Here is a 26,040-nt window from a genome sequence, read left to right as displayed (position 1 = left end):
AGGCTTGCGAGGTGGGATTTCCATGGCATCCAAACGATACGCTAAAGCAAATAATCAATACGTGAAAGGTTACGATCCTAACAAACCAACCAATCACATTCTATACCTCGACGCAAACAACCTGTACGGCTGGGCCATGAGCCAGTATCTACCTACAGGGGGATTCGAATGGGTACCCCACGTTGATGTTATGGAGGTTGCACCAGATTCGAACAAAGGGTATATCCTCGAAGTTGACTTAGAGTATCCCAAGGAATTACACACATCGCACAACAGCTACCCCCTGGCCCCCGAACGTATGAGGGTTAACCCAGACTGGATGTCTGAGTACCAACATAACTTGTCAGGTGGGCGTGTGACAGACGTTGAAAAACTCGTGCCTAACTTAATGAATAAGACCAAGTACATCGTTCACTATCGCAACCTACAGCTGTACCTGTCGTTGGGTATGAGGCTGACCAAAATACACAGGGTGCTCATGTTCGACCAGAGTCCATGGATGGAGCCCTACATCAGAATGAACACAGAACTACGAAAAAAAGCCACCAGTGATTTTGAGAAAAATCTCTACAAGCTCTTGAATAACTCGGTGTTTGGTAAGACTATGGAAAACCTGAGGAAACGCGTAACCGTGAAGCTGGTTAGATCTAGTGAGGAAGACAAGCTCAGGAAATTGATAGCCAGTCCGGCATTCAACCGTAATAAAATATTTACAGACAACCTGGTTGCCATACACATGAAGAAAAGCCACATAAAATTCAACCGGCCTGTTTACGTGGGGATGAGCATCCTCGATTTATCCAAACACCTGATGTACGACTTTTACTACAACGAGCTCAAGAAACAGTACGGCGACAGGTGTGAAGTGCTGTACACTGACACGGATTCCCTGCTGATGGAGATTCGAACCGAGGACGTGTACGAGGACATGAAAAAACACCTCGATTTATACGACACCAGCGACTACCCTAAGACCCATACCCTACACAGCACGGTAAATAAAAAGGTCCTAGGTAAGATGAAGGACGAGTGTGCTGGCACGCCCATAGCCGAGTACATAGGTTTGAGACCTAAGATGTACTCCATACTGAAAGCCGACAATAGTGAGATCCGGAAGGCTAAGGGGGTTAAGAAGTATGTGGTGAAACAACACATCAAACACGCCAGATTCAAGGAAGCCCTGTTCAAGACCCGTACCTTTAGACATAAAATGAACACACTTAGAAGTGATGGGCATAAGATATACGGACTGACTATAAACAAGACGTCCCTGTCGCCTATGGACACGAAACGTTGGATAGCTATTGATGGAATAAACACATACGCGTATGGACATGAAAAAATTTGAGGCTATTTACTACAGCCCGCGTGGGTACTGGAAAGGAGCTAGCGCAGTAGATAAGCTAGCTAAACTAGCGCGAGTACCCCCGGAGGAAGCCAAAGCGTGGCTTGAAAAACAAGCCCTGTGGCAGATCTATTTACCGGCACCACGCTACGTGCCTAGAAGGAGGTTCGGTATTAACATACCTAATAGCATTCACCAGGCAGACCTACTGTTCCTACCCCACGACAAGAGGTACAAGTATGCCTTAACCGTAGTGGACGTAGCCAGTCGTTACAAGGAAGCCGAACCCTTGACCACGAAAGATTCGGCCCAGGTAGCCAGAGGATTTGAACGCATATACAAACGCAGCCCACTGACGTGGCCAACAGAGCTGCAAGTTGACCCCGGACGGGAGTTCATGGGTGCCGTGTCACAACTGCTAGCCAAACACGATACAAAGGTCAGGCGTGGCACGGCCGGAGCCCATCGCAGCCAAGCCATAGTTGAGAGATTTAATAGGACTTTGGCTGAGCGCTTGTTCGGCTATCAGTATGCTAGGGAGATGACCACCCCTGGAAAACGATCGACTGAATGGGTCACGAGGTTACCCAAGGTGGTGTCGGCAATCAACCATGAAGTCACCCGTCTCACCGGTAAGAAACCGGCAGACGCTATCAAACTAAAATCAATAGTTGCAGAGTCGGCCGCTCCATTGCGTGGGAAGGAGAAACAGATACCAGATAGGGCCCTAGTGAGGTATCTATACCAGCCGGGGGAACACGAGGGCGATAGCCGTAAGCGAGCCACCGATCCTATATGGTCAGTCAAAACTTACAACATAGATAAAGTGGATATGAAAGCCGACGAACCTAACTTATACTACTTGAGGGATGGGCCGGGTAGGGGTTTTGTAAGAGAAGAATTATTGATCGTACCGTACGGCACAGTGTTACCTCCTACCAAGGCACAGTAATTACCGCCAACTTTTTTGTAGTAGGGGTAATAGTAGCAAGAGCTAATGACCCAACCAAAGCCTTATTTATTAAATAAGGCTTTGTAGAGACATTTCTTGAAAGTGTTTTAGAACTATCATTCCCTATACTACTTAGATACTAATGTCGTTGTCAAGCAAATGGTACAGGGTAATAAATTTTGGAGGAATATATACATGAATTGTTAAAGACACAAGTTTTTTATGGGTGGCAACTTCATTTATTGTGAAGAGTCATGATGTTTCGAGGTATATTCTCACTTCTTCATCAGGTAAATGAAACAATGGAGCATGAGCTATTTATGTACATGTAGGAACAACAACAGTATGACAAAGGAAGCCAGTGGTTAATTGGTGGATGGACAGGAGTGGAAGCCAGGGGGGTTGTTTACGCAGGCATGATTGGTAAGACAAACAATAGGAAGTCATATGGGGTGTGGGGCATAATGGACAAGGGAAGTCAGGGAGTTTTAATCCAGGCATGGCTGATGTGGTTACAGTGACAGCGTGTAACAAGTAGTAAGAGACAAGTGGGAGTGGGCCTTTTTGGTAGTATGTACAAGGATGAAGTGGGCAGCAATGATAATGAATTATTCCAATATTAATAAGTCCCAAGTGCTAGGGAGATGTGTTCCTTGGTCACGGTTCGTGGTCAACAACAGCAACTGGCGGCAAAGGAAATTGCAAGAGGCCATAGACATCAGAAGAAGTCAACCAGCTATCAACCGTCTTCACAATAAAAGAAGTTGTCATATATAAAAAAGCTCGTGTCTTTATGTGTATCACTTCTAAATGCCATTCAAAGACTACATGAATTGTTATTACAATGAATGAGAAGACGATGAGTTGTTTATACAATTAATGGGGTTGATGTACACAAGCTGATGGAAGACAGAAGTTAATAAGGAGTCTGGTATAGGATATTAGAAGCCAGTAGAGTGTTCTTATAGCAAAGTAGATTAAAGTACAGAAGTACTTTACTTTTCTTGGTTGAGTCCCAACCGGGATTCAAACTCTCACCCTCAGAGTCAGGCACATAATTGCCTGCAACCAAAAAAGTGCTAGAATCTGTACTTTACTAAGAAAGTGAAATCTCAAATATGACATATGCTGCATTACACCACTTTATAAATGGCATCGTGTAATCAAAGCTTTTGGCCGTGGGAGCTGTGCCAATTTACACTCATCAGAGGGGTACACAAAGTACGCAGTCTAAACTACCAGTTGTCCGACTTTCATTTTTGTGAAAGTCGCGGTGGCTGAGCGGGCTAGGCTGCTGACTTTGTGTGCTGGCGATTAGGTGCCTGACTCTGATGGTGCGAGTTTGAATCCTGCATGGGACTCAACCAGAAAAGTACTAGAATCTGTACTTAAGAAAGTACTAAGAAAGTGAAATCCCAAATATGACATATGTTGCATGTTTGAGGAGCTTGAAAGATAAAATTTCTTGTGAAAGTTTAATAAGTTGTTTCAAAGGCATTTAGAAGTTGGTGGAATCAAACTAAAAATGCTTTATGGTTCAACTTCTTTATTATACAAGGTTGTGACCTTGTATAATAAAGAAGTTGAATCATAGGTGTGTTTTTTTTCCGGAGCAGAACTCAAAAGCCGTTCAATATTTTTCTGCAAAACTTGGTAGATATATCAGTCAGAACATGAAGTGGTGCCTTTTGCTATTTACAGGTTTTTGTGATTTATTATTTTCTCAGTTTCCATGGAAATGTTTCAGACATAGTCTCAAAAATGAGAGGTGTGTTTTGTTTCCGGAGCGGAGCTCAAAAACCATTCAATATTTTTCTGCAAAACTTTGTCAGAAGGTGAAGTGGTGCCATTTGCTACGTACAGGATCTTGTGATGTATTATTTTCTCGGTTTCCATGGAAACGTTTTGGACCTAGTCGGAAAAGTGAGAGGTGTGTTTCATTTCCAGAGCAGAACTCAAAAACTTCTTAATATCTCTTAGTAAAACTTTCTAGATATGTGTGGCAGACCCCAAAGTGGAGCCTTTTGGTTTTTAAAGGTTTTTGTGATGTATCATTTTCTTGGTTTCCATTTAAACAAATTCTGACCTCCAAAATGGAGGGGGTGGGTTTCGTTCCCAGAGCACAACTCGAAAACCATTTCATATCTTTCAACAGATCTTGGCATATATATGAGACAGAACTTGATATTGTGACTTTGCTGGTTACAGATATATGGCATTTATAATTTCCATGAATTCTATGGAAACAATTCAAACTTAGTCTGAAAAAACAATGAGTGACTCTCAGATTATTTGTCCTTTCAAACATGTAGGGGCCGGGGGGGGGGGGGATATGTCATCTTCTTATGACTCTTGTTAGTTTGAAAGTTTCATAGTTTTCTTTAATATCTTGTTATATTTACTGTCAAAGTTGGAAATGAAGTCATTGATCGATTACCCCACTTCACTTGAATAATCTTCAAAGTTTTCGAATGTTTCAAGACTATCAACAAGTTCATCTTTTCCAAGCTGAGAGTCAAAGAAAGCTGTCAGTGTATCAAAACCATCTTCTTGGTTTTATTGATTTTAGGATAGGGGCTTGCATGTCTAATATTCCATACTTCAAATGACTTACTAATTATATTGCAATTACAGGACTGTGGAAAGCTCTGATTCAGAAGAAAGATCTCCATCCCCTCCTCCCAAAAAGAAAAAGAAGAAATCGCGGTAAGTAACAGCATTGATTTCGAATGTTCATAAGTAATCATCAAGTAGTGTAAATTTCCTAGTAGCAGTTGTATCGTGATGACCACATTTGAGTCTTATTACATCTGTTAGTTGTAGTATGACAGTAGATGACATGACTTTTAGGTTTAATCTCTGCTCCCCCACATCTCAATTGGCCCACAAAAACATTGGAAGTCAATTAAGGCAAGACAGTGCACCCCTACTCTCAAAATCAGATGGCCTGACAAGGGTGGGATTAGTCATTAATCGCCTACATCTCTGAAATAGTGGACAAAGTGATCTTGTTGTAGTGTTGTTATAGGGGTCTTCAATGGAGTAGGAAATTTAGTGAAGGCCTAAAGGAAATTACAACTTAGTTAAAATAAAATGGAGAGTAGATATGATTCAGTTATCTAATACTTGCAACTCACTTCTCTGCTTTCATTTCTGTAACTCACTGTAACCCTATAAAATGGTAGTTTGGGAAGTATGGATAGTCACAATGGCTAACTTACAGAAAGCAGATTTCATTTTGTCTCGGAGAGGAGGAAGACAGGTACTACATGATGGTCATAAGTACCGACTCCATGTTGTCAGACAGGTAGCCAGTCACTGGAAGTGTATCACAGATAAGTGTAAGGGTAGATGTAGCACGATTGGGGACCATATATCTTCCCTATCAGAACACAACCACTCTCCTTTAGTGAATGAAGACGAGAGCAGACTTCTCACTAGACTTAGGCGACGAGTCCAAGAGGAGGTAAAGCTCATTCAGCAAATCTGCAATGAAGAAACCCAGCACCTAGACGAAGATGCTGCTGCTGCCACTGAATGAATGAATGAATGAATGAATGAATGAATGAATGAATGATCATGGGGATGGCACATGCTGATAGTAATGTAATCACTGGCCAACAAACCATAACATGTTGTAAGGCTGTGGGCGAAATGAGATGTGGGCGAATAGAGAACATGCCAACTGTCAGTGATCTTGAAGGAGCTCATTATAACTTGTAGTGGAGTATGACAGTAGATGACATGACCGTGATCTTGAAGGAGCTCATTATGACTTGTAGTGGAGTATGACCGTAGATGACATGACCGTGATCTTGAAGGAGCTCATTATAACTTGTAGTGGAGTATGACCGTAGATGACATGACCGTGATCTTGAAGGAGCTCATTATAACTTGTAGTGGAGTATGACCGTAGATGACATGACCGTGATCTTGAAGGAGCTCATAATTTGTAGTGGAGTATGACCGTAGATGACATGACCGTGATCTTGAAGGAGCTCATTATGACTTGTAGTGGAGTATGACCGTAGATGACATGACCGTGATCTTGAAGGAGCTCATTATAACTTGTAGTGGAGTATGACCGTAGATGACATGACCGTGATCTTGAAGGAGCTCATTATAACTTGTAGTGGAGTATGACCGTAGATGACATGACCGTGATCTTGAAGGAGCTCATAATTTGTAGTGGAGTATGACCGTAGATGACATGACCGTGATCTTGAAGGAGCTCATTATAACTTGTAGTGGAGTATGACAGTAGATGATACATCAATGATTTTGAAGGATAATATGCCTTAACATTCACCCATCATAGTAATCTTACCACACATAAGACCAAGTGACAAACCTGACAGAGTGATCTCACCACACACAACATCAAGTGACAAATCTGTCATAGTGATCTCACCACACAACACCAAGTGACAAATCTGTCAGAGTGATCTCACCACATGCCACACCAAGTGACAAATCTGTCATATCTATCAAATCTGTTCAAGGTAACTAAAAGCTTTAATTATGTTCTTTTATCTTCCAAAGCAAAAAACATAGAGATGGATGCAGGTAAGACTTGGTGTAGTTTCTTGTGGAATTTTTCAAATGCATCCTCTGAATAAAAAGTACTGAGTTTGATCTTGATGTTCCTATTTGAATCTAATCAAGCTGCCTGACTCTCTTAGCCATATTCATGTCTTGTCAGTGGTTGTCTTGACAAACAGCACAAAGTAGAGCTTGATCTTGCAGTTAGTGTACAGTTTTGAACAACTTCACCTTCGCTGGGTAGATGTGTAATTCAGGTTTAAACAACCTCACTTAGAATAGTTTTCTTTGAAACAGGCATGCATTTGTTTGAATGTTGTGCTGTTGCCTTCATCACATGACTGTATACATTGTTCCCCTGTCAATCTTATACAGTTACCATCATCACATGACTGTGTATACACTGTTCCCCTGTCAATCTTATACAGTTACCATCATCACATGACTGTATACACTGTACCCCTGTCTGTCTTGTACAGAGTTACCATCATCACGTGACTGTATACACTGTTCCTCTGTCAATCTTATACAGTTACCATCATCACATAACTGTATACACTGTTCCCCTGTCTGTCTTGTACAGTATTACCATCATCATGTGACTGTGTATACACTGTTCCCGACTGTCTTGTACAGTATTACCATCATCATGTGACTGTATACACTGTTCCCCTGTCTGTCTTGTACACCATTACCATCATCACGTGACTGTGTATACACTGTTCCCCTGTCTGTCTTGTACAGTATTACCATCATCATGTGACTGTATACATTGTTCCCCTGCCTGTCTTGTACAGTATTACCATCATCACATGACTGTGTATACACTGTTCCCCTGTCAATCTTATACAGTTACCATCATCACATGACTGTATACACTGTACCCCTGTCTGTCTTGTACAGAGTTACCATCATCACGTGACTGTATACACTGTTCCTGTCAATCTTATACAGTTACCATCATCACATAACTGTATACACTGTTCCCCTGTCTGTCTTGTACACCATTACCATCATCATGTGACTGTGTATACATTGTTCCCCTGCCTGTCTTGTACAGTATTACCATCATCATGTGACTGTGTATACACTGTTCCCCTGTCTGTCTTGTACAGTATTACCATCATCATGTGACTGTGTATACATTGTTCCCCTGCCTGTCTTGTACAGTATTACCATCATCATGTGACTGTGTATACATTGTTCCCCTGCCTGTCTTGTACAGTATTACCATCATCATGTGACTGTGTATACACTGTTCCCATGTCTGTCTTGTACAGTATTACCATCATCATGTGACTGTGTATACACTGTTCCCCTGTCTGTCTTGTACACCATTACCATCATCATGTGACTGTGTATACACTGTTCCCCTGTCTGTCTTGTACAGTATTACCATCATCATGTGACTGTGTATACACTGTTCCCCTGCCTGTCTTGTACAGTATTACCATCATCATGTGACTGTATACATTGTTCCCCTGCCTGTCTTGTACACCATTACCATCATCATGTGACTGTGTATACACTGTTCCCCTGTCTGTCTTGTACAGTATTACCATCATCATGTGACTGTGTATACACTGTTCCCCTGTCTGTCTTGTACAGTATTACCATCATCATGTGACTGTATACATTGTTCCCCTGCCTGTCTTGTACAGTATTACCATCATCATGTGACTATGTATACCCTGTTCCCCTGTCTGTCTTGCACAGTATTACCATCATCATGTGACTATGTATACACTGTTCCCCTGTCTGTCTTGTACAGTATTACCATCATCATGTGACTGTGTATACATTGTTCCCCTGCCTGTCTTGTACAGTATTACCATCATCATGTGACTGTGTACACACTGTTCCCCTGTCTGTCTTGCACAGTATTACCATCATCATGTGACTATGTATACACTGTTCCCCTGCCTGTCTTGTACAGTATTACCATCATCATGTGACTGTATACATTGTTCCCCTGTCTGTCTTGTACAGTATTACCATCATCATGTGACTGTATACATTGTTCCCCTGTCTGTCTTGTACAGTATTACCATCATCATGTGACTGTGTATACACTGTTCCCCCGTCTGTCTTGTACAGTATTACCATCATCATGTGACTGTGTATACACTGTTCCCCTGTCTGTCTTGTACACCATTACCATCATCATGTGACTATGTATACCCTGTTCCCCTGTCTGTCTTGCACAGTATTACCATCATCATGTGACTATGTATACACTGTTCCCCTGCCTGTCTTGTACAGTATTACCATCATCATGTGACTGTATACATTGTTCCCCTGTCTGTTTTGTACAGTATTACCATCATCATGTGACTGTGTATACACTGTTCCCCCGTCTGTCTTGTACAGTATTACCATCATCATGTGACTGTGTATACACTGTTCCCCTGTCTGTCTTGTACACCATTACCATCATCATGTGACTGTGTATACACTGTTCCCCTGTCTGTCTTGTCCAGTATTACCATCATCATGTGACTGTGTATACACTGTTCCCCTGCCTGTCTTGTACAGTATTACCATCATCATGTGACTGTGTATACACTGTTCCATTGCCTGTCTTGTACACCATTACCATCATCATGTGACTGTGTATACACTGTTCCCCTGTCTGTCTTGTACAGTATTACCATCATCATGTGACTGTGTACACACTGTTCCCCTGTCTGTCTTGTACAGTATTACCATCATCATGTGACTGTGTATACACTGTTCCCCTGTCTGTCTTGTACAGTATTACCATCATCATGTGACTGTGTATACACTGTTCCCCTGCCTGTCTTGTACAGTATTACCATCATCACATAACTGTATACACTGTTCCCCTGTCTGTCTTGTACAGCATTACCATCATCATGTGACTGTGTATACATTGTTCCCCTGCCTGTCTTGTACAGTATTACCATCATCATGTGACTGTGTATACACTGTTCCCCTGCCTGTCTTGTACACCATTACCATCATCATGTGACTGTGTATACACTGTTCCCCTGTCTGTCTTGTACAGTATTACCATCATCATGTGACTGTGTATACACTGTTCCCCTGCCTGTCTTGTACAGTATTACCATCATCATGTGACTGTATACATTGTTCCCCTGCCTGTCTTGTACAGTATTACCATCATCATGTGACTGTGTATACACTGTTCCCCTGTCTGTCTTGTACAGTATTACCATCATCACATGACTGTGTATACACTGTTCCCCTGCCTGTCTTGTACAGTATTACCATCATCATGTGACTGTATACATTGTTCCCCTGCCTGTCTAGTACAGTATTACCATCATCATGTGACTGTGTATACACTGTTCCCCTGTCTGTCTTGTACAGTATTACCATCATCACATGACTGTGTATACCCTGTTCCCCTTTCTGTCTTGTACAGTATTACCATCATCATGTGACTGTGTATACACTGTTCCCCTGCCTGTCTTGTACAGTATTACCATCATCATGTGACTGTGTATACACTGTTCCCCTGTCTGTCTTGTACAGTATTACCATCATCATGTGACTGTGTATACACTGTTCCCCTGTCTGTCTTGTACAGTATTACCATCATCATGTGACTGTGTATACACTGTTCCCCTGTCTGTCCTGTACAGAGTTACCATCATCACATGACTGTGTATACACTGTTCCCCTGCCTGTCTTGTACAGTATTACCATCATCATGTGACTGTGTAAACACTGTTCCCCTGTCTGTCTTGTACAGTTATCATCATCACATGACTTTGTATACACTGTTGCCCTGTCAATCTTGTACAGAGTTACCATCATCACATGACTGTATAAGATGTTCCCCTGTCTGTCTTGTACAGCATTACCATCATCATGTGACTGTGTATACACTGTTCCCCTGCCTGTCTTGTACAGTATTACCATCATCATGTGACTGTGTATACATTGCTCCCCTGCCTGTCTTGTACAGTATTACCATCATCATGTGACTGTGTATACACTGTTCCCCTGTCTGTCTTGTACAGTATTACCATCATCATGTGACTGTATACATTGTTCCCCTGCCTGTCTTGTACAGTATTACCATCATCATGTGACTGTGTATACACTGTTCCCCTGTCTGTCTTGTACAGTATTACCATCATCATGTGACTGTATACATTGTTCCCCTGCCTGTCTTGTACAGTATTACCATCATCATGTGACTGTGTATACACTGTTCCCCTGCCTGTCTTGTACAGTATTACCATCATCATGTGACTGTGTATACACTGTTCCCCGTCTGTCTTGTACAGTATTACCATCATCATGTGACTGTGTATACACTGTTCCCCTGTCTGTCTTGTACAGTATTACCATCATCATGTGACTGTGTATACACTGTTCCCCTGTCTGTCTTGTACAGTATTACCATCATCATGTGACTGTGTATACACTGTTCCCCTGTCTGTCCTGTACAGAGTTACCATCATCACATGACTGTGTATACACTGTTCCCCTGCCTGTCTTGTACAGTATTACCATCATCATGTGACTGTGTAAACACTGTTCCCCTGTCTGTCTTGTACAGTTATCATCATCACATGACTTTGTATACACTGTTGCCCTGTCAATCTTGTACAGAGTTACCATCATCACATGACTGTATAAGATGTTCCCCTGTCTGTCTTGTACAGCATTACCATCATCATGTGACTGTGTATACATTGCTCCCCTGCCTGTCTTGTACAGTATTACGATCATCATGTGACTGTGTATACACTGTTCCCCTGTCTGTCTTGTACAGTATTACCATCATCATGTGACTGTGTATACACTGTTCCCCTGCCTGTCTTGTACAGAGTTACCATCATCAAGTGACTGTATACATTGTTCCCCTGCCTGTCTTGTACAGTATTACCATCATCATGTGACTGTGTATACACTGTTCCCCTGCCTGTCTTGTACAGCATTACCATCATCACATGACTGTGTATACACTGTTCCCCTGCCTGTCGTGTACAGTATTACCATCATCATGTGACTGTGTATACACTGTTCCCCTACCTGTCTTGTACAGTATTACCATCATCATGTGACTGTGTATACAGCACCTACAACACATGAAAGTGAGATGCATGGTTCCCAAGTTACTGACAGAGGGCATTTGTAGCCACTCTGTCTAAAGGACACTCTTAATACTGTCTTGAGAGCAGTGTCACTTCCAGGCTAGGCAGGAGGTGACCCAATAGTCACCACTAGTCAACTGTTGACCCATGTTACCATTTCACAAGCAATATCAGATCCCAGTTGTTTCAAAGTTATGACTTTTCAATCTAGGCATTGATTCATTTATGAAATTTTTAACAGAAAGATTGTATCTCTATGATTTTCATGGTATTTGACTTAAGTGATTCAAAGTGATTTAATTTACTAAGCATGTCTTTTTTTTGTCATTATGTCAAATTAGCTGTTTGTGTAGCTCAGTTACTTGCTTCTGATCTTTGATTCTCACACACACACACACACACACACACACACACACACACACACACACACACACACACACACACACCAGTTCACCTTTGCTTGATCTACTGCATTTCTATTGCAGAGAAGCCAGCAGCTCCCCTGAAAGAAGAGAAAAGAAAAAGAAATCAAAAAAGCACAAACACGATCGGTAGGCAGCATTCATGGACTTTTGTAATTGTGTTACTTTCCCAGACAACTTCCAGCAGTTTCACCACCTGTCTACATAACTGTTGTTAACCCAAATATATGGATCTATGTGGCAACAAATACAGTATGCCTGAACATACCCAAGTAATTATGTACCTATATGCACTGTGGTAAATATTGGCCAGTATTTTGTTATATTTCTGTTGATTTTTTTTATTTTGTTGTATGGGGCACTAGCAATTAAATTTCTCCCCGATCATACAGCATACTGAACGTTTTTGAATTATCATTGTTGTAGTTTTGCTGTTGAATATTTTCAACCAATGGCATGTATCAACCATTTTTTAATACCCCATATTTTGTTCACACATCTGAATAACACATCTGTACTTCTTGTCAAAACATGTCTTTCATAGACCTCTAATATGTTTATTTAACAAACTCTCAGCTTTCTGCAGTAGTCATCCAATGCATTTGTCAGCTTTGGAGAAGACTGATTGTAGCATTGTGTCCTCCACCATCTGCTGCCCAGCACATCAACATGGTGATGAACCTTCACAGTGGGCAAAGGTCCTCCCTTTTCTGTGTTGGTTGCAAGGTGACCTCCCTCCCAAAGCTAAAGTTCCATGCAGTATTCCCCCTTTTCTGTGTTGGTTGCAAGATGACCTCCCTCCCAAAGCTAAAGTTCCATGCAGTATTCCCCCTTTTCTGTGTTGGTTGCAAGGTGACCTCCCTCCCAAAGCTAAAGTTCCATGCAGTATTCCCCCTTTTCTGTGTTGGTTGCAAGATGACCTCCCTCCCAAAGCTAAAGTTCCATGCAGTATTCCCCCTTTCCGTGTTGGTTGCAAGGTGACCTCCCTCCCAAAGCTAAAGTTCCATGCAGTATTCCCCCTTTCCGTGTTGGTTGCAAGGTGACCTCCCTCCCAAAGCTAAAGTTCCATGCAGTATTCCCCCTTTTCCGTGTTGGTTGCAAGGTGACCTCCCTCCCAAAGCTAAAGTTCCATGCAGTATTCCCCCTTTTCCGTGTTGGTTGCAAGGTGACCTCCCTCCCAAAGCTAAAGTTCCATGCAGTATTCCCCCTTTTCCGTGTTGGTTGCAAGGTGACCTCCCTCCCAAAGCTAAAGTTCCATGCAGTATTCCCCCTTTTCTGTGTTGGTTGCAAGATGACCTCCCTCCCAAAGCTAAAGTTCCATGCAGTATTCCCCCTTTTCCGTGTTGGTTGCAAGGTGACCTCCCTCCCAAAGCTAAAGTTCCATGCAGTATTCCCCCTTTCCGTGTTGGTTGCAAGGTGACCTCCCTCCCAAAGCTAAAGTTCCATGCAGTATTCCCCCTTTCCGTGTTGGTTGCAAGGTGACCTCCCTCCCAAAGCTAAAGTTCCATGCAGTATTCCCCCTTTTCCGTGTTGGTTGCAAGGTGACCTCCCTCCCAAAGCTAAAGTTCCATGCAGTATTCCCCCTTTTCCGTGTTGGTTGCAAGGTGACCTCCCTCCCAAAGCTAAAGTTCCATGCAGTATTCCCCCTTTTCCGTGTTGGTTGCAAGGTGACCTCCCTCCCAAAGCTTTACTTCAAGGACATTTCTGCTTCCAAGGTAACTCAAAGCTAAAGTTATTTATCCAGGATGAGGCCGACCAAGAGCTCCTTTTTCCCCAGTGCTCAAGGTGCCTTGACTATCAAACTTGTTTCAATACCTGAAACAGAATCCTTGTCATAATTTTGCTGCACTTTTGAGGTAAACTTAGCTGTTGATTTCTCCACAGCAGTCAGAAGACTGACTGAGCTCAGACCCTGAAAGGAGTGTTCATATACCTAGTAATGCAGCCATCTGACCTTGACATCTGCCATCTGTCCCCTACCCCACATTCTGCGGCCATCTGACCTTGACATCCACCCTCTTCTCCCCAACCCCATATGCTGCTGCCATCTGACCTTGACATCCACCCTCTTCTCCCCAATCCCACATGCTGCTGCCATCTGACCTTGACATCCACCCTCTTCTCCCCAACCCCACATGCTGCGGCCATCTGACCTTGACATCCACCCTCTTCTGCCCAACCCCACATGCTGCTGCCATCTGACCTTGACATCCACCCTCTTCTGCCCAACCCCACATGCTGCTGCCATCTGACCTTGACATCCACCCTCTTCTGCCCAACCCCACATGCTGCTGCCATCTGACCTTGACATCCACCCTCTTCTGCCCAACCCCACATGCTGCTGCCATCTGACCTTGACGTCCACTCTCTTCTCTCCTACCCCACATGCTGCTGCTGCTGGGGACCAGGCTGTGGAGGATGCATGCCTGCAATATTCTAAACAAGTGCTTGAATTTAATTCCTATTGCCCAGTTTCACACTCATTACATCTGATTTCTTCATTTCCTTCATTTCTCTTTTTGTTTTATTTGTTGCAGCACTCTGTAATGAGGAGAAGTTGTATGTGCTTTTGTTGCTTTGTTGCCATGGTTACATGCGGTTGTTTGCAAACTGTTAACTCAGTAAGCACTCTCTGTGAACTAGTATTAAAGCTGTTATTTTAGAGAAGCTTAAAGAAGCCTCATCCTGCAAGTAAACTTGTCACAGTCCTGATAGCTAGTTTGGGGACGTTCAGTTACCAGTTATAGTTCATAAACCCTATACATAGGAATATATGACCATGATGTTTACACTATCATATATATGCTTGTTGTTAAACAGTAGCCTTGTCAAGTGGCTGTAAAGTGTGTGAAGAACATTACTTAACTCACACTGTCATGCTCTGTCAGTCCACTAAACTTTGCTAGTGATTATCAACTGTGTTGGGATGGGGGGAGGAGGGGTGGTGGTATGAGAATAATAGTCTCTCAAACTTGGCACTGGATGTCAGATTTTGGCATTCATGAGTTGAGTTGGGCTTTACGTTACTTCGGCATTTATTGCAACCATATAGTGACAAAATCAAGTTGCATTAAAAAACCTATTTGTCATTCCTCATGGGGGTTACCTTTCTTGTATTCTGGTGAGTAGTGGACAGGTTTCATCAATCACAAATTTCATTCATTCCATGTCCCAGAGTGTGTTTTAGGAGTTTGCAAGCAACAACTCTGTTTTTCCTATGTGTGTTTGCACTATTACATACAAAGCTGTGGTTAAGTATTTTAATGTAAATAATGTATTTCATTTCTAGATCATTTTGAATGGAAGGCAGTATGGTAGAATCTGATATAACAAATCCTGTTTTTGTCAAGTTCATTTTCTGTTGTATAATAATTCAAGAAAAGAAAATGAAAAACTGTTTACTGTTTCTGTCTTGTGTTCTTCATGTTTATGTACACATTCGAATAAAAGTCTTTGTTTACATGTCTTAATTTGCTTCTAAAAGGTTTGTTTTATACAGTGTATATATCCTTCCTTCAGTTGTCATGAACATACCTGCTTCACCTTAGCTCTATCATGAATTGTTGCATGACAATGACCTCTTACTAACATGCATTATTATCAACCACAGAAAATCTCTATAAAAATATTACTTTACTGCAAGCATTGCATCTAACTGCACAAAACATACTTAATTTTGTGTGATGAAAACACAAGAGGTAAGCCTACAACAACAGTGTTGATAATATGTCTTTGATTAAAAGCAAGGGGATGTCCAAGATGTTCACACATGTATTTCGTCATTTATAAGTTTTTTTTCTCTTTTTCCAATGCCTTTCACTCACTGAAATCATAGCAATCAGGCATGTTGACTAAGGTAATATTTCTGATAATTGTACAACTCCGACTTTTATATGCCAATGATCACCGGTTCATCGGTCAAGTCTTTGTTAAACTGAAGTGACTATGTTGCATGCATCAAATGATACTACAAATGTTCCTGTATTTTTGTCACATGTGAACGCTGTGTGCTGATTACTTCTTTGACTCCTTTGAGAGATATAAAGAGATATTTTCCATTCTGGACTTGTTGGTTTGTTTTTAAGAGCAATATTGCTGTGACAGTTTGGCTTCCTAGATGGTAGACGGTGGTGGGTTTCTACATTAAACAAGGCAGGGAAACAGTAGACATGTGAATCAGTGCTTTCCTAGTACCAATGGATGCTCAGGGAATATCATCTTGAATATATTGTTAATATATGTTTCCTGACAAAATAATGTATTCACTGGCTTCTTTTCTTTATGGGGTATTTTTTTTGTTCATCATGAATTTTTATTCTGATTGTTTGATGACTTTGTCGTTATTGAATGTCCATTATTCATTGTCAAAATAACTTCATGCAAAATACAAGGATTGTGATAAAAAGTTCGTCTAAATCATGGTTGTAAATAGCAACATATATTTTAGATGTAATTTTGTCTTTGATTTTGAATTTATATAATGTGTATTTCATTGAGTCCTAATGAAAATATATGATTCTGTTTGAAGCCTAAGTTGGTGACAGTCAGACGCAATGTATGATTAAAAACATACAAACATTTGTAGATATTTTGTAATTAAGGATCAGAACATTTGTAGAATAGTAGTTACTGGGTGGATTATCTTTTCCTAGTTCAACTGTTTGCCACAGACGGAATTTAAACGTGCCACCAGTTTCATGGTTTTTTTTGGAGGGGAGGGCCACTCAACAAAATATCTATGCAAATGACACAGATGCACACTGAATATTTATCTTGTGTTGTGACAAGAAAACTGTAACGTATTTGAACATGAAAGACAGTTGAGCTTGGATAAGGTATTTCCTTGGAGAGTTCTAGGTAGTGAAAAGGGTAACTAATGTACAGGTGACCTAGCTACCATGCCGCCTATACATGTACATCTCAATACGGTGTGCCTCCTTTTTTGAATGCCCCCTCTGCTTTTGATGTAAGAGATAAGGTAAGACAGAAATATATGTGTCTGTTGTTTTCTTCCCTTCACTTCGTTGTGTCTCAAACCCAGTTGATAAACTCTTGGCAAACAAACATTGATAATTTGTGGCAGTTTTAGACAATTGATCCAAGTATAGTGGACAATGTTAAGAATTAATTGCTGGTAAATCTCTTTCTATTCCAGTGTGTTTTATTGGAATTCGGGATTGGGGATGGTGATAGTTATTTTGCTACAATACCCATAGAACAGTGTTGAACATATTTTCAAATACTTTAATACTTTGCTATATATGAATATATGAACAATGCTCTTCTTAAGTCATTCTTACCTGATGTGGATGTTCTTCAAACAACATTGTTCTATGGACAAGTATCTGTGTAGATATATCAGCACTAATTTTCTGTCCAGATCCATCAGTCTGGCATTGCATGGTTTTCCTGTTGTAAATTATATCTAGTAATGACTCTGAAATACCCAGAATTGATTCAGAACACACATGGCAAACACTGACAAATCAGGTTGCCAATGGAATCGCACGTCCAGCAGATAAGTAGTGTTAAGTGAGCATGTGAAGGTTGGTTTCAGCATACTGATCTAACAGTTGTGACGCATGCCTTCATAACCTGGCTTTGTTCAGCATTCATGGCATATATCTGCTTACATAAATGCAAAACTCAAATGCTTGTCTAGATCAACTCTTGACTACATTGCAGCAGAATATTACACTCCTGTTGCACTTGTCTTTACTAATAGTATGTCATGATAGACACTTTGATTTGAACTAACTGGACTTTGGACCGCAAGAGGAGGTAATCCTGATTTGTGAGTGTTTTCCTTACTAGCACTGTTTCTGGTTGATTATATTGCCCACAGGCCTCCTAGTAGAAATATATTCTCATGTCATTACTTTTTCTTTTGCAGCTCTGAATCTAAGAAAAATAAGAAAACCAAAAAGCGTCGAAAAAGGTAAGCCTTGTATCTTACCACTTTGAGCAGTGGCAGTCTTTTGTGTCTTACCCCTTTGAGCAGTAGCAGTCTTTTGTGTCTTACCCCTTTGAGCAGTGGCAGTCTTTTGTGTCTTAACACTTTGAGCAGTGGCAGTCTTTTGTGTCTTACCCCTTTGAGCAGTAGCAGTCTTTTGTGTCTTACCCCTTTGAGCAGTGGCAGTTTTTTGTGTCTTAACACTTTGAGCAGTGGCAGTCTTTTGTGTCTTACCACTTTGAGCAGTGGCAGTCTTTTGCATAGACATGCAATGACTCAGACATTTCTGTGGATGGCAATGTAGGCCCCAACATCCCATATGATTGCCGACATTTGATAGCATGAGACAAATATCCTTAAAGTAGAGACATTAGATTTAGAGAATATTGCCTGTTTACTATCCTTCAGGAATTAAACCTGTCCATAAATAGAGAGATAATCAGGTGACTGTCTGTTACAGTAGTGCACATGTGTTGTTATCCACTGTCTCGTGTATATGGAGAAAGATAATGAGGTGACTGTCTGTTACAGTGTCTCAGTGTATATGGAGAAAGATAATCAGGTGGCTGTCTGTCACAGGAATGCATATGTGATGTTATCTACTGTCTAGAGAAAGATAATCAAGAGGTGCAAGATTATGAACTGTATCCACACAATGTCCATGGAGAGATAGTCAGGTGACTGTGTCTTTTGCAGGGTTGAAGAAAAGAAGAAGCGGAGGAAAAGGAAAGAGTCATCCAGCTCTGATTCTGACTCCGATACTGACTCTGAGTCTGACTCAGGAAGGTGAGTGGTTGGTTGCTAGGACATTGTTGAGGCTGGCTCGGTAAGCAAACATTCACACTATGACCACAAGCGTTTGTTGTGTACCCAGCCAAATCACATTTGTGTAAATAACAGTCTGTAATGAGGCACAATCGGTGTCCAGTCACATGTGCTTTTCTCAAGAGGGTGATGGTTACACCTTGCAATGATAGATTACACCTTACCGTGATCAGGTTACACCTTACAGTGAATCAGATCACACCTTACAGTGAATCAGGCTACACCTTTACAGTGAATCAGGTCACACATTACAGTGAATCAATATCACTCTCTTCTGATCGCAAAGACATGAAAGACGTCATGTTTCCAGTGTGTGCTACAGTGTTCGAGCTGTTCCACTATGTTATGTCATACCACCAGTACTAAGATTCACACTTGCCTGGACTTGCTCTACAACTGTGTTAACATTAAATATTTGCGTGCGTTGATGTTTCTGAAACATGAATGTTCACGCAAATGCTATTGACTTTGCGGAATTTCACTGCGTGAAACACATGGAGTAGTTTCTCCAGTTTTGAACAGTGTTGTTAGAACTTTGGACTTTAGAGCTCATGTTTTCGACGACTTTTCCTAAAATATAGTGTTAGAACTTGACTGGCAAATGGTTGTATATTGGACGGCCTATCGTTATATTTCAATTATAAGTTGCTAGCGGCAGGATACATCAGCAGAGAACAATATTATGCAGTAACAGTGACATTCATACGAGTTCCCTGCATAGGCAGGAATAGCAGATCCAGAGGACCTTCAGCTTGTTGACAGGAATCTTATCAGCCTAGACACTGTATTACCTTGAGCCTGACCCTGTTTAATGGAGGGTGGTGTGAAGTTGATCAGTAATCATATAACCCTGAACTTGACATTTTTGCAGTTCCTCCTCAGCACCTTCTCCTGACAGGAATGGAAAGGTGAGGAAGTCGTCACATCACTCACCCTCCCCTGCTGTTGTAGACAGGGGTTGTCCCCCTGAGCAGCGACTGTCACCTACATCAAGATCAAAGAGAAGTGATTCTGAATCAGAATTGGACAAATCACCTCTCAGGTAGGAACATGTTTCCTCAAAGATTTGTCTGTACTTGTTGATGGTCCAAATAATTTAATTGTTACATCAATGCCCTGAAGTGAAAGGTGGGTCAGGTACAACAGTTTTCAATGAGTTGCTCTGCATGTGAGAATATGTCTTAGGTGTTTCAGGCCTGCAGATCTACCTGTTATCTGTGCATTCTGACAGTGGAAACCTTGCAGGTTTGATTTACCCAGTTTGGCAACATGGGATATTTACATTTCCCCCAAGTGTTACCCATCTTCACTCTCTCTCTGCTTCGTTCTCGCCCACCCACGAAACCATACACAGGTTGCGAAACTCTGTCACCAGAGCCCTGCAGTGACATCATATGAGGAACGATTTTCAGTTAGTTGTATAGAAAATGTGTAGGAAGCTCATCATTTTTCTGATTTCTCGATGCCAACAAAGACATGCCGAATTGTGTTGCCGTCAATTGTTCCTTGGGGTCAGGTGATGGTGTCACTATGCACAGATTTCCACCACTTGTTTGTGTGTTCGAACTGGGCGTTGGGGAAGCCTGTGGTATATACTGAATTGGATGGTTTGCCCCTAATCTCACTTCCAGGAAAGAAATTGCTATTGAGATTTGTTTTCATCGAGTTATAAAATCAAGACTACTTACTACACATTGCTGACCAAAAGGATTTTGCATGAACATAACTATTTCTTCCTCGGAAGCGAAGTTGTGGTCAAAGTTACAATATTATTGTAAGTAATATTAAATTGACTCTAGCCTTGCTTCCGAGAGTGAAATTCCCATATTGCAAGCAGTGTTGTGCAAAGTCCTTTTGTCTATTAATCAAATACATATGTTACTATCAGTAGAAAGTAATTTTGATTTTGTAAGTCAGTGAAAACAAACTGATATAGCATTAATCCTCAGAAAGGGCACCACCATTTTGGAAAATCATGAAGTCATGGGCTAAAATCTGTCAGAATTAATGATATTATTGTTTGTTTTCATCAAGTTAGAAAATCAAAACTACTTTCTGCTAGTAGTTAAATATGTATTTGACTCATGGCCTGAAGGATTTTGCATGACACAACTTGTAACATAAGGACTTGTTCCACGGAAGCAAGGGTCGAAGTGACATTAGTATTGTACGTAATATTAAATTGACCACCACCTCGCTTTAAAAAGTGAAATTTTTATGTTATAAGCAATGTTACCATTCATCCATATATTTCCAGAGTGATGTGTCTTTTAACAGTCTAATACACGAAAACGTGTTGTGTTGTTTCAGGTTTTTCACATTGGTGTACCGTCTCATTGATCACCAAGATAGCACACCTGACGATCAATTGCATAATGTCCATTGTTCTTTTAAAGAAGTAATTTAGTCAGCCAGTAATTAGCAATCAATAAATGCATTGTTGGGTAATCTAAGTGGCATTACCACTAATTAAACCCGTTATATATTCATCAACTGAGCATGAAGTGACTGATGACAAATAACATCCGGATTTATACCACCAAACACAGATTACAACCTAGCGACACCAAGTGATTTTGACAGAATCGTCTATGAAAACAAGGGTTGTGACTCAGAATGTAGGCAAAGCAGGAGACAAAACTATATGATAGTAGATTGTGAGAACATAGAGCTTTCATTGTTCACAACAGCTGTCGTGACTTCAGGTTTGCATAAACCTGTAAACGAAATGTAGATGAATTCTGTGTAGGCCCTCATAGCTATACTTCATATTACATCACAGAGACACGCTGCTCTGATTGGTTGAAATTTCGTTTGTGGCTGAGAGTAATCAAAGATCGAAATGGGTAGTTGTAATCACGGGGTTTCATTCATAATGACACCATTGAGTGATTTATGTATTTGCACCCCCTAGAATATATTTGATCTTTAAAAAGCAGATTGAAACTACAATTGCTTGTTAAGGTGATTCTCTCCGTCATGTTCACTGAAACAGCTTGTTTTGGGGACATTACACACCGCCTTCCAGATGACCATCAGAAAGACATACCTAACGCTGATGTTTTCAATATTCATCCATCATGCCTAGGGTTTAAACTAAATACTGAATGGTCAGACAAGTGTCAGCTCCCAATTGTTTGTAAACAGTGCCAGTTTGAACATCTGGACACAATGTTTGTGAAGGATCCATGTAGGGTGTCCTTAACAAATAGCCCCTGTCTAAATCTTAATCAAGCAATCCAAATGCCATATCATTTTCATTTTCTGCAATTATTTTACATATTTTATACCCCAGTGTGTTGAGACGACTCGTATATCATGAACCACATTACCCACTTATGTGAAAGTTTGGAAATGACTTTGCTAATGATCCCTTCACAATAAAATGAAAACAGTACAAACATTGAACGTCTAGATTAGTTAGGCTCACTACTTTTTGATTCGTATTCCCAGAGGCGTATTTAATGGTGTGCTTAATTCACACTTTGTGTGGTATGTGCATCACTTGCTGATCATGTATGATGTGTTAATTATGGTCACATGTTGCAGTTCAAATGAGGACATCAGCGATATCTACATTCAAATCATTGCAGTCTAAGTAAACTTAGTCTCAGTGGTATTCTTTAGACTCCACCACTGAGACTAACAAACCCTAGTGGAAGGTCGCATCAGGTAACCTTTGAGCGACCTGTGACCATCCAGTCAACAGGGAGTCGGTAAAATATATTTAACCAATCAGACAATCGCTACTGCTTAGGGATCAGAGGGTCACTGACACAGGTCTCTTCACAAACAAAAATCTGCATGTAACAGTTTTTTTACCAGCTGTATATACGCTGCAGTAAAACTGTTTTCAGCGAAAGTTTATTCACCGTTGTCATGGTTGTATTGTGCCTCGTGTGCATCACCCGGGAGTGATCGTATGCTAAATAGCATTCAGAATCATTCGTGAACGAACCGTTTCGAGATAAAAAGTTCTAAAGGTGTGTGCGAATGTCCTCTTTCACAATTTGGTAGGCTGTGTTCTGATTGGTCAATCTCAAAAGTTACCTGATGCGACCTCACATAAGGTTATGTTAGACTCAGTAGGGACATGTGACAAAAAGTACTGAGGCTAAGTTTACTTAGGCTGAAATCATTGAGTCCCTTTTTTTTGTTGACAGTATATTTGTAAGTTTGGTTACTTGAGCGTTTTGGTATCTGATCTATTTTATGATTCACTTCCATTGGTTTGTTAGTGTGCATTGTGCTTTACAAGTTTACTGTCCACAGATCAGTGAAACAAAATGGACATGGTAGCTCCAAGTCTGCTGAAAGCAAAACTGGAAATGGCAAGATAAGCCCATCACCCAAAAGAAATCGAAGCAAGTCTTTAAGCTACTCTCCTGCTGATCGACGATGGGGAAAATCATCACCATACAAGACAAAATCTGGCAAGGAACTATCAAGAGGCCGGTCTCCGAAGCACGGAGAGAAGAAGAGGCAGTCCAGCAGAGGGGATTCACGGTCTGCGTCCAGGTCACCTTCAAAGCCGAAGAAAAGGTCACCAGGGAAGAGGTCAAGGCGAAGTTCAAGGTCACCTACTCATTCTCGGTCACGGTCAAGATCCTATTCTAGATCCAGAAGTCGTTCCAGAAAGAGGTATGACAAAGTTAACAATATATGGCTAAAGAATGCCTCATGGGCGTGATTGTGAACTAATGCCTAAATGTAAATTGTCAGAGTTGCAATGAGATCCCAGGTTTTACTTTCATCTTTTTTAATTTTTTGTAAGATCTAGGAACAACATTACCTGTGTTTGGACACTGTGTATATCCCAGCTAGTGGCGCCTGTCATTGAATGATGATAAATGTCCATAAACGTCAGTAAATGTAAATATAATGTCCCTGCTAAATACAGGGACAGGAGCTACTCCCGTTCTCGATCTCACAGTCGAAGGCGGTCATACAGTCGCAGTCCGAGCCATGACTCAAGGCGCCGGGAATCACGCAGCCCCTCAATTCGGAGAAGGAAAGGTTCACCAAGTCACTTAGATAAACGCAGGATAACAAGGTGGGGATCTTCAAGAGACAGCAATGAAAATAAATGAAGAATTTCTATTGCACAAGTGCATTTACATTGTACTATTATTTATTTTTCTAGCACCCTTCACCTTGTGTGGTAGGAATGACAGCTGTTTCCTCTACAGTGATGTGTATTTCAGTGTTGTGTCAGACCGTTACATATATGTGCCAGTACTTGCACCATTGTGTTTCTCTCTGTTTCACTTTCATTTGTTTATGTATAAAATTACACTATCTTCTTTTGGGTGTTGTATTCCTTTGTCTCAGCATGTTGTGGGGCTTTTTTTGGCTTTCTTTTATTTTTGTTTTTGTTTTTCTTGCTGTTGGGTGTCTAGGTCAGGATCCAGAGAGCGAAAATATGATGACCACCATGGATCCAGGTCTCGATCGTACAACCGTCGACGTTCCCCTTCTCCATATTATCGTTCCAGTAAACGTCCACGAGACCGATACTAAGACTGAAGCAGCTTCAAGCCACAACATGGTATTCATTATGTTCCAGTTGGCTTGCAGAGTTGATACTACTAAAACACAACCTACTAATCTTTGAGTGTCTGACTGACAGTCTTCATGACCAGAGAGGTCTGGTGTAGTAAGATGAGGCAGTTTGAAAAAACTCTCACTTTAGAATTAGTTACTTGTTCCTTATTTCTGGGATTGTGCATGGCTTGGTTTGTGAAGGTTACACTAACAGCTTGGAATCAGTATGGGGCACTGCACCTAATAATGGTGCACCAGACAATCAACACTGGGGTAGTTCATTATAGCCTGTTTGAGTGAAGCTGGTTGGGTGTATTTGTTATGCTCAAAACACTAACAGTGGTTTATATAGTTTACAAACCACAAAACTAAAGGTTTGCATCAATGAACACTCATGTGAAATTCACTGTTTTCAGATGACATTTTAGATGATTCATACTGACATGTTTGCATTGGGTGGATACACCACTTACTCTTAAGTGAAAGCAGTTTAACACATTTACAGTTTGAATGAATACAGTTTGCCACATTGAGGGTGTGAGTGAATGCAGTTTAACACATTGAGGGTGTGAGGGAATGCAGTTTGCCACATTGAGAGTGTGAGTGAATGCAGTTTAACACATTGACAGTGTGAGTGAAAACAGTATGCCACATTGAGGGTGTGAGTGAATGCATTTTGACACATTGAGGGTGTGAGTGAATACAGTATGCCACATTGAGGGTGTGAGTGAATGCAGTTTACCACATTGAGGGTGTGAGTGAATGCAGTTTAATTCATTGAGGGTGTGAGTGAATACAGTTTGCCACATTGAGGGTGTGAGTGAATGCATTTTGACACATTGAGGGTGTGAGTGAATACAGTATGCCACATTGAGGGTGTGAGTGAATGCAGTTTAACACATTGAGGGTGTGAGGGAATGCAATTTAACACATTGAGGGTGTGAGGGAATGCTATGTAACACATTGAGGGTGTGAGGGAATGCAATGTAACACATTGAGGGTGTGAGTGAATGCAGTTTAACACATTGAGGGTGTGAGGGAATGCAGTTTAATTCATTGAGGGTGTGAGGGAATGCAGTTTGCCACATTGAGGGTGTGAGTGAATGCATTTTAACACATTGAGGGTGTGAAGGAGTCCAGTTTAACTCATTGAGAGTGTGAAGGAGTCCAGTTTACCACATTGAGGGTGTGAGTGAATGCAGTTTAACACATTGAGGGTGTGAGTGAATGCAGTTTGCCACATTGAGGGTGTGAGGGAATGCAGTTTAATTCATTGAGGGTGTGAGGGAATGCAGTTTGCCACATTGAGGGTGTGAGTGAATGCATTTTAACACATTGAGGGTGTGAAGGAGTCCAGTTTAACT

At 41.2% G+C, this 26,040-nt stretch overlaps 1 protein-coding gene across 8 annotated transcripts in view; it reads left to right on the top strand.

Moving 5' to 3' along the window:
• Positions 1 to 26,040, top strand: part of LOC137257807 (serine/arginine repetitive matrix protein 2-like) — a 139,058-nt gene that overhangs the window by 104,018 nt on the left and 9,000 nt on the right. For 3 of the 8 annotated variants that reach the window (XM_067795256.1, XM_067795275.1, XM_067795265.1), the window contains 8 exons: positions 4,932 to 5,003; positions 6,840 to 6,863; positions 12,418 to 12,483; positions 18,248 to 18,292; positions 19,004 to 19,093; positions 20,004 to 20,174; positions 23,405 to 23,773; positions 24,033 to 24,185. In XM_067795256.1, the coding sequence (XP_067651357.1) occupies positions 4,932 to 5,003; positions 6,840 to 6,863; positions 12,418 to 12,483; positions 18,248 to 18,292; positions 19,004 to 19,093; positions 20,004 to 20,174; positions 23,405 to 23,773; positions 24,033 to 24,185 (990 nt within the window). Of the gene's footprint in view, positions 1 to 4,931; positions 5,004 to 6,839; positions 6,864 to 12,417; positions 12,484 to 18,247; positions 18,293 to 19,003; positions 19,094 to 20,003; positions 20,175 to 23,404; positions 23,774 to 24,032; positions 24,186 to 24,531; positions 24,681 to 26,040 lie in introns of all 8 variants that reach the window. The other 5 variants (XM_067795294.1, XM_067795285.1, XM_067795302.1 and 2 more) reach the window with 3 other exon arrangements.

The sequence above is a fragment of the Haliotis asinina genome, chromosome 1 (assembly GCF_037392515.1).
Source record: "Haliotis asinina isolate JCU_RB_2024 chromosome 1, JCU_Hal_asi_v2, whole genome shotgun sequence".
NCBI classification, from domain to species: domain Eukaryota; kingdom Metazoa; phylum Mollusca; class Gastropoda; order Lepetellida; family Haliotidae; genus Haliotis; species Haliotis asinina.
Note: the sequence above shows the minus strand (reverse complement) of the source record. Positions and strands in the feature narration are given on the sequence as shown.